The sequence below is a fragment of the Quercus suber genome, unplaced genomic scaffold (genome assembly GCF_002906115.3).
Source record: "Quercus suber isolate HL8 unplaced genomic scaffold, Cork oak 2.0 scaffold_116, whole genome shotgun sequence".
Taxonomy (NCBI): Eukaryota; Viridiplantae; Streptophyta; class Magnoliopsida; order Fagales; family Fagaceae; genus Quercus; species Quercus suber.
Window position 1 is genome coordinate 679,835 of NW_027069581.1, and position 9,897 is coordinate 689,731.

Consider the following 9,897-nt stretch of genomic DNA (forward strand, 5'->3'; position numbering starts at 1 on the left):
TCCCTTTAAAACAGGTGGATATCCAGATTCTCAAGTTTAATGGTCCATTTGGATTAAGGGAGAGGAAGGAGGAGTAAAGTAGAGAAGATTTAGCACAAAATTAGTTTACTTTTAGACAACACTACTTTACTCCCCCCTCCATGCAAACAGACCACAAAAGAAATTGTATTTTTTATAAATTGAAAATTTTAACACTTTTTCCTTATCATTTAAGCAATTAAGATAAAATATAAAACAAACCATCAATGTTTTTTCTCTTGTCTTTATCTTTTCCTGCCAAAACAACATAAACAAGATAGACAACACTGTTGATATATTCTTTACAAAGTTCAAAAAAAAAAAAAAAAAAGAAGAAAAAGAAAAGTCGGCGATGCTATTACTATTATAAAGTCTTCGAATGTCAAAAAACACACCTCAGCCCTTTTCCTTACTTACTTTTTGGAGCTTCTAGACTCTCATCCTCTCGATCCTTTATTTTTCACTATCCCTAAACCCCACAGAAAATCGAAACCAGTAAAATGTCAGACATCGGCGGCGCAAGCATGGTCCGCCAAAACCCACGGCGGGTCACGGCGCCGGAGGAGGCGCTGGAGTTCGAGACCTCAAAGGAGGTCCAGGTAGTAACGACCTTCGCAGAGATGGGAATCAAAGACGACCTGCTCCGCGGCATCTACCAGTACGGCTTCGAGAAGCCCTCCGCGATTCAGCAGCGCGCCGTGGTTCCGATTCTCCAGGGCCGAGATGTCATCGCTCAGGCCCAGTCCGGTACCGGAAAAACCTCCATGATTGGCCTCACCGTTTGCCAGACCGTCGATACCAGCAGCAGAGAGTGCGTCCTCTTAATCTCTTTTCTGTTTTCCTTTCTGTACTTCTTTTTTCATTGTTTCCTCGATTAGGGTTTATCTTTTGGTTGTGGAGTGTAGTTTAGGGTTTGAGCTTTGTAAATTGAAACCCTAATTTTTTTTTTTTTGGGGAAAAGGATAATATATTGTGTATTACATATAATGGGTTTTTAGTAAAAGAATTAGTTATAGTTACCCATCCAATCACACATTCAATTTTACAACTTGTTCCTATAAAAAAAAATTACAACTTGCTGATTTGTGAGAGTGATAGATACTTGCTGCCCACCACTATTCATTGACCGCTACAGTCGCACAAATCAGCAAGTTGTGAAAATACTGATTATATATATATATATATGGACCCACCCGCCAGTCACAGACAGTCGCACAAATCAACAAGTTATCCTAGGGCAGTGCATTAGGTGAATTTAGTTGTTTGAATTTATTGTTGGTGGATTTAGAGCATATGGGGTTTGTGGATTTTAGACTTCCTTATTTGAGAGGTATGGTTTGAGTTCAGATACGGAATTGTACTTATGATTCAGCCCTTATGAGTTGGAGGCTCTTAACCGCCATTTTTTCTTAGACCGAAGGCCTCGTTTAGTGTCAGGAAATTCCCGAGCTTGAATGTTGTGAATAAAGTTTCCTTCAAGCATGATGATAGTCATCTTTAAGTTTTTTAATATGTTATCTTTGTTAGTTTAAAGACTGGACTTTAAGAAGTACAATGGCCTGAAGTTGTTAGGGGAATAGTAGCAGGATGCCTTGCCTGCTGCCCCATCCTTCCTCGCTTTAATAGGCATACTGACAAGGAGAGTTTTTTCTCTTGGGCGGATGTGGACTCCAAAAGTAGATCCTTGGCTTGCCACTGGTTTCATGTTCCAGTCCTCTAGAGACAGCCCTTTGATCATTCATATGTAAAGATGATTATAGGTGTTATATTTTAAGTCTTTTTAGAGTACCCATTATGGCACATTCAGCGCTCATTGACTAACTCTGAAAGATATTTGAAACGAACATTATACATTGACAAACCTCATGCTGTGAATTTTCCTACTTGCCGAATGGCTGATGCACAGGAAACTTTAACTGTTCAATTTTTAAATAAGAACCATGTTGGGCTGAAGCTGATGTATTCAGTCAAAGGCATAGGTGAGATGATGTAGTTTGATTTTGTTTAATCTGATACTTGATGAAAACCAGAGTGCTTTAGCTTTGACATGTTTGTGTGCTATAATAATAGTCGGTTGTGTGTTATGTACTGTCATTAAGTTTAGATTAGACCATTGAAAGGATTTACAATCTTCACTATTTTTAATTGATTAATGATCAGGACATGTGACTTCTTGAGGTAAACATAATATCACTTAACAGATCATTCTAGGCATTATCATGTGTTTCGTGATGACTTACTTCTATAGCTAGGAGCTATTGGGATGCTTCTATCTTTTGGTTTCATTTTTCTGTTACAGCTGGTTTATGACCATAATTGTTTATGATCATAATGGTTTATTATTTATTTTTTAAATGTCTAAAATTAAACAGAGTTCAGGCCTTGATCTTGTCACCAACAAGAGAATTGGCATCTCAGACAGAGAAGGTGATATTGGCAATGGGTAATTTCATAAGTATTAAAGTACATGCATGCATTGGAGGCAAGAGTGTCGGTGATGATATCAGAAAGCTAGAAAACGGTGTTCAGGTGGTGTCTGGAACTCCAGGCAGAGTTTGTGACATGATCAAAAGGAGAACACTGAAAACTACACACATCAAATTGTTAATTCTTGTAAGTTTATGTTTTGTGACCCCTAACCTTACTCTTTTATTTCTCTCTCTCTGTCTTTTGATAAGTAAATTCTCTCTTTTATTAATCTAACGGTTTTAGTGTTGTGTGTGTGTGTGTGTGTAAGCTTGGTAGGGATTAATTTTTAATTTTTGTGATGCTCCAACAGGATGAATCTGATGAGATGTTGAGCAGAGGGTTCAAGGATCAGATTTATGATGTATACAGATATCTCCCACCAGTGCTTCAGGTTCTCTCTCTCTCTCTCTCTCTCTCCCCCCCCCCCCCACCCCCCCCAACCATATAAAGGGGAAAGGAAAAAAATAATAATAACAATTCTACCTAGCTAATTAAGTTTGTCCTGCGATGGAACCGCATGTTTGATTTGCTGTTGTCATTGGTTGAATAGTTATGGGTTGCTTTCTGCTACAAGTCCTGTAATTTTTTCTATTGTTAGTGACAGTACTGAAAGAAGAAGTAGTTGGTGTAGGTCAAGTTGTTTCAACACCACAACCGATGCTCAATCCCTAGATTTTCAGCACATTGTGAGGATTTGTTGGTTGTGGTGCAATGTGAATTAGGTTCAGTAATTATTAGGTTTAGTTTAGAATAATAGTCATTTTGGTGGGCAAATGAGCTCTAGCTCAAATGGCTTTTCCTACCTACATAAAGAATTGGGTGGAGAGTGAGGTTTTGGTTTAAGTCATGGGATGCATGTATTACTTACCAATAAAAAATAATTGAAATTTTGATAGTAAGTAACGGATTATCATGTCTGCTCTAGAATTTAAAAAACTAGCTAAAATGAAATATAACTAATGAAATCATGTCTATGTTTCCTTAGCAGTTATACATGTTTTAAGCAATTGCATTATAGAAGAAGGAAATCACTCTCTGAAAGAGACTTTAAAATCTGCAGAAAATTTTGTGTTCAAATTGATAAATTTAATTGACAGATCACATAGCTTCATGTAGGCTGTTTTGGAATGAACTAGGACTCCAACTTCCTCTCTTTTGGGGGAAAAGGGGAATTAAAATAGTTTGACTAGTAAAGTAAGTTGGAATCTTACTCAAAGCTACATCAACATGTAAATGATACTCAGACTTATGGGCATTACAACAGCGCATTCCACTAACTTCACTGGCACTAAACTAAAGGAAATGTCCATGAATTTATAGGATTTCAGAAAGCATGAGTAAAGCTAACTCAGTGGGAAATCAACTTAGCAATAATAAAGTGAGGCTTTAATAAACATTTTTTTGGATAGGTAGGCTCTAATAAAACAAAATTACATGGCTAGGAAACCTTACAACAGCATAATGCTTTATTCCTTTTGGCATCAAGCGTACACTTGGTCTTTCTGATTTGAAGTTGATTAATTGTTTCCAATCATTTGGAAGATTTTCCTACGTTCCATTGCTAGTGTTCTTTTACAACATTCGCGTTGCTGTACATTTCTCTTTAATCTATGTTGATGACTTGCTTCTGCAATTTGTGATGTGTACACAATTAGGAATAAAGTAATAGTTTGTTGTCTCCTGTTATAATATCATGCAAGTTTCTGCAGAGACTGGCCATGTTGGTACTGAAATTGATAAGTTGTTGTAGGTTTGCTTGATTTCTGCTACCCTTCCTCATGAAATTTTGGAGATGACAAACAAGTTTATGACAGATCCTATACGGATACTTGTGAAACGTGATGAATTGACTCTGGAGGTAAGTAATGTTTGTATGTTGTATCAGCTACCTTTGGATGTAGATCTGAATGCAAGTTTTTATGTCATTGTAATTCTGTAGTTTGATACTGGTTTTCTTTTTATCCTTTTATGATGACAGGGCATCAAACAATTTTTTGTTGCCGTGGAAAGGGAAGAGTGGAAGTTTGATACTTTATGTGATCCTTATGATACCCTTACGATCACCCAAGCTGTCATATTCTGCAACAGAAAGTGAAAGGTAGTGCTGTCCTTGATCAAATTTTGGATTCAAGTTCTAGTCGTGTTATCTTGCCTAATTTTGAGAATATAATGAAGAAAGCTTTCAAGTGTCAGTCTATTGCTAGGTTCATAGTTTACCAACTAATATTCTTGGCCATATGGCTTTATGCAAGTGCAATAGTTAACATGAACACCAGTGAAGTAAAATAGAGACAAAGAAAAAGTTTTAGTATTGTCTTTTGCTTGCCAAGTGAGTAAGATGTTCTTTAAACTTTCACAGGGTGTAGAATGATCCCTATTCCACTTTTAGCTTAGCATATCTAGATTTCTTTCTATTTCACTGCCCTTTTTTTATTTGTTCCTTCTGGCTTCTCTGTACTGGTTGATGAATATGATGTTATACTTCTATTAATCTTGGAACAGGTGGATTGGCTAACAGAAAAGATGCGTACCAATAACTTCACTGTTTCATCAATGCATGGAGACATGCCTCAAAAGGAGAGAGATGCAATTATGGAAGAGTTTCGGGCTGGTCAAACCCGTGTCCTAATAACAACAGATGTTTGGGCCAGGGGGATTGATGTCCAACAGGCAAGTTGTTTGGCTCTTCTTTAATATATTATGTATTACTTTTCCACAGCAAGCTAAATTTAAAATGGAATATGAGCAGGACCTTAAGTTGCGACCCCATTAAAACACTGTCAGTGTCAGTCCCAATGAGAGCTAGCTCAAATGACACTTCATTCTCACACAAATGTGAGTGGAGGGTGAGGTTGAGGGTCTAGAAGTAACCCACTGGTTGTGTAAGTGTAACTTTCAATCATTAGGGAAAAAAATTTCAGTTTGACTTTGGATTTAATGAGGTGGCAAATGACCAATACCTCCTCTAGTGGACCAAGTTAATTGTTGAGACCATTTGCTGCCTTGGGTTAGATTGACTGGTAATTCTTAATTCTGTGAGTTGATAAATGTATGGGACTTCTTGGTAATGAGACTAATGAACCTAGATGCCTATCAGTTTTTTTTTTTTTCCCCCCCCCCCCTTCCCCACCCAATCTTGAACGACGGTGCTTGTGGTACAATAGTTAGGCGTGTTTCATGTTGTCAAGTGTTTATGTGTGCTTCTGGAAAAATGATCTTCTAAAAAAGGTCCATAAATTGTATATTCTGAGTTTTGTCCTCCATAGACAGGTTATATTGTAGATGAATTTTTGATACTTGGCGGCTTGGCCTTCTGTGCAAGAAGTTGACTGTCAATTTTTTTCTTTTCTATATGAAGGATATTCAAAACACATCATAGTACATCTAATGTGCAAAATTGAATAGATTTAAAACATTTTGTTTCCAACTGCAAAATAAAACAGAGTAAAACTACATGTAGCTTGTGAATTGAAACAAATGGTAAACTTAAAAGTGCAATTAACTGTAAGCAGATGCCACTTAACCTGTCAGTGCAAATTCAGTTACGCTTGATTTTGTAATTTTGCAGATATATTTGTGCATTTTTATTGTCTCATATTCTCTTGTTTCCGTTTTTCTCATTCTTAATTCATTTCTTGCTCTCTCTCTGGTTGGTTGACCTGGGCATTGTCTCTGAAAATGGCTATTTGATGTTTGCAGGGTGTTGCAATAAACTTTGTCAAAAGTGATGATATTAAAATCCTACGAGACATTGAGCAGTACTACAGTACTCAGATTGATGAAATGCCAATGAATGTTGCTGATCTAATATAAGTTTTGCTGGCCGTCTTGTGTGTTGATGCATCACAGCTGTGCGGTTGAATTAAGATTTTAGTTTTGCTGGTAGAGGGTGAGATGACATTCTCCTGTGTTGTGACAACATTACATATGTTAAGAGTTGGATTCTCTCCATTAAGATTTATGTGATTGGGATTTCTCTGCATTGTGCTCACATTGTATGGGGGATGGGTTGTATTTTAACGAAAGTTTAGTTTCTGTAATTTGCTAGGTTTTTTTTTCTGTTGTGATGAGAATTTTGGACTAGCAGCCTCTCTCTGTTGGTTTGTTTCTCTCCTCCTGTCTTTTTATTTTTTGGTGGTTGGCTTCGTGACATGACTTGCATTGAGTTTTTACTCTACTGCTATCTGTGCTCGCCATTTGAATGTGTCTTGTACATCTTATTACAACAGCCACAAACCACCTAAACCAGTTGATGTTTTTGACCATACAATAGATTGTATACCCAACACTTTTTTGTAAAACAAGCATGCCACATGGCTTATCTTGAAACTTGCCATTCATGATATCATATTTTATACACCCATGCATGCACACAAACACATAATATATACTAAATAGGAATGCTTCATTCTGGTATTAAGTATGATGGTGCTTTCAATTTGTCAAACTAAGTACATCTCCACATGAATTTATCATTCAGGAAGCCCAAGCTGCTGGTTGCCGCACTGCAGCTGAGGCTGATAGATACCTTCAACAGAAAAGGAAAAGGGAAGCTGAAGAAAGTGCTCGTAGAGCAAAGGAAAGTGCTCAAGTTGGTCCAAGCAGTCAGGGTGGTCCAAATCCTTTCATGGCTTCAGAGTCTGGTGGCAAGGAGTCGAATTCACGACCAGCAGTACAGGCAACTTCAAGCTCCATTAATGATTTGGAGATAACAGGCCTTCATGGGGCAGATTTATTGTCTGAAAGTGTAAGTGTGCCATCTCAATCTTCGAATTCTTAATCCACAAAGAAACATGAGGGTATCCAGTTTGTTTACCATATTCCTAGAAGAAAGTACCACTTGCTACAAAATATCCTTAATGTTCATAGGATGAAAACTTATTTGGGCTCATTAAACTATGACACAAATAACAGTTTCAGCATAAAGTTTTCTATGCACTGTATATGTGTGCATTTTTATTGAACCAATGACTTAAGCAGTCTGCTTCTATGTGTTTACAGGAGAAACGACTCTGCAGTGAGATTCGGCTACCGCCAGCTCTTTATCTCAACATGCAAGAGGTTATGTCAATCGAAATTATCAATGGAAATGTCTCTAAGAAAGCCGATGCCCATCGTTTGTTCAAGCTTGAAACAAGCAAAATTGACAGGGTTTATGACTTGCTTGTGAAAAAGGGGATTGCTGAACCATGAAACTATCCCATGTTTTCCATTGGTCGTTGTCTTAGTTGTAATTAGCTTCATTTGTATCAATTTTGACCCCGAAAATAAAAAGCATGGTATATCTTCGTGTGGTCTATTTTGAAATATTTATAGTATAGGTATTCATAAGACATCCAGAATGGTGTATCAATCAAGATGAGTTGAATGAAATTATAGAAAATAAAACCCCTTAATTGGCTATATTGTTGCCTCGTTGCAAAGTGTAGGTACTAGTCATCATGTTTCTGATCCCCCGTCTCATGTTTTTGAGTCGAACTTGTATTGTTGTACCCCATTTCTATCAGAAATAATTGCGAGTGCAAGGGACCAATGTGTGCTCTGGAGTCTGGACCTCTGGGAGGGAAATTGGTGCTTGGCAAATTACACTCAAATACGGATTGTGTGCTCTGAACTCTTGGTCTACTGTCATTGCATGTTACTATGAGATGTATGCATGACTAGACCTTAAGAACATGGTTCAACGTTTTTTTATTATTACACAGCCTAAGACAGTTTGGAAATAATATGTACTGCAAAATGGAAATTATCCTACACGCGGGCCCCTTAAACCATTCTATCTCTATGCTTACAAAGAAATGATATTTGCCAATTGGTTAATTGGACATTCTCTAACATGGGGTTCAAATCATGGCGGCTGCTGAATTATATAAGCCACTGTTGCAGCTGAATTATATAAGCCAATGTTGCAACATTGCGCATGAATAAATATATCACTTACATTTTGGCTAACTGGTGGAAGCTTAGTTTGAACATATCATTAGTCAAAGTCAATTTGCTTTTGTTCCACGTGGGATTTGACTTATATTTCTTTGTTGTAATTGTTTTTTTTTTTGGTTTAACACAAAGGTCCGAAACTCTTAAACAAAACAAAGAGGGAACGAATTCATACAGCTCTAGAAAAAAAAAATAATAAATAAAAACTGGTTTAGCTATTTGCCTAATTGAATTCACAAAATTTTATTTGTAGTAGAATTTATAGAAATTCAAAATAATGTTTATCCGATTTGCAGTTGATTTACAATTTGAATGGCTCTTCGTGTAAGAATTAAAAAACTTGTCCACATGAAATAGAGATATTGTCGAGTTTAAGCTAAAAAGCATTTGTTGGAAATTAATACGTTCACGGCTACTTTTTTACATTTCATTTTTTATATTCAATTTTTTTTTTCCTGTGAAATGCCAGGCCAGGCCGAGACTTCTGCAATATTTACTGTGGAATGCCATTGCAGTAGAAAATCGAGACTCTTAAGCTCGACTTCTAGGGAAATCGAGTTTAAGAGTCTCGATTTTTATTGGGAATCCCCCCCCCCAACTATTTTTTCCTTCTTCCCACCTGCATTAAACCCATATCCACAAACTAGGAACGTCTTTGTCCTTACCGCACGAGCATAATATATATATATATATATATATCTATATATCTATATATATATTGGACCAAAAATAGTGAATGACCAAAGTGGACTGAATGGACCGAAAGGACTGAAGTGGACTTAAGAGACCGAAGTGGACTGAAGTGGACTTAAGAGACCGAAGTGGACTGAAGTGGACTTAAGAGACCGAAGTGGACTGAAAGGACTGAAGTGGACTTAAGAGACCGAAGTGGACCGAAAGGACTGAAGTGGACTTAAGAGACCGAAGTGGACCGAAAGGACTGAAGTGGACTTAAGAGACCGAAGTGGACTGAAAGGACTGAAGTGGACTTAAGAGACCGAAGTGGACCGAAAGGACTGAAGTGGACTTAAGAGACCGAAGTGGACTGAAAGGACTGAAGTGGACTTAAGAGACCGAAGTGGACCGAAATGGTCTGCCTGTGCAATTTTGAGGTACATAAAATCAGCATTCTTGTTTCACTGCCAAAGTTGTCTCCCTTAGTAGATGATAATTGATGAGTGTAAATTTGTAACAATTATTTTTTAGAACTCAACGTTTAAGTACTTATTTAATACTTTTTGCAAGGGGGCAGCTCTTATTTTTTGGAGCAACATTTCATATTTTTAGTACATGGCAAAACCAAAATGAAGCAATTACATCACCAAATCAATGTTTATAAGGTATAGCAAAAAAAAAAATTAAAGACAAAATATCAAAACCAAACAACAAACAACTAAGTGAGAGACCCTTACCTGACATGAGGATGTGCTGGGATTGTATGAGACTGAGAGGGAGAGTGAGAGAGGAAGACAA

General features: G+C 37.2%; 2 protein-coding genes across 2 annotated transcripts; both read left to right on the plus strand.

Moving 5' to 3' along the window:
• Positions 1–399: 399 nt before the first annotated feature.
• Positions 400–6,527, plus strand: LOC112029286 (eukaryotic initiation factor 4A-3). Its single transcript, XM_065775639.1, is given in 7 exon segments — positions 400–829; positions 2,391–2,631; positions 2,798–2,878; positions 4,238–4,345; positions 4,466–4,585; positions 4,990–5,157; positions 6,187–6,527. Coding segments are annotated over 7 exon segments (1,143 nt in total). The 5' UTR covers positions 400–518; the 3' UTR covers positions 6,301–6,527.
• Positions 6,499–7,890, plus strand: LOC112035067 (transcriptional adapter ADA2b). Its single transcript, XM_065775640.1, has 3 exons — positions 6,499–6,587; positions 6,968–7,234; positions 7,489–7,890. The coding sequence occupies exons 2-3, from the start codon at positions 7,115–7,117 to the stop codon at positions 7,678–7,680; spliced, it is 312 nt and encodes a 103-aa protein (XP_065631712.1). The 5' UTR covers positions 6,499–6,587; positions 6,968–7,114; the 3' UTR covers positions 7,681–7,890.
• Positions 7,891–9,897: the final 2,007 nt, after the last annotated feature.

Coding starts and splice junctions, on each gene's coding strand:
- LOC112035067 (XM_065775640.1), top strand. CDS start 7,115: ATGGCTTCAGAGTCTGGTGGCAAGGAGTCGAATTCACGACCAGCAGTA. Junction 7,235..7,488: donor CAGATTTATTGTCTGAAAGT/GTAAGTGTGCCA, acceptor ATGTGTTTACAG/GAGAAACGACTCTGCAGTGA.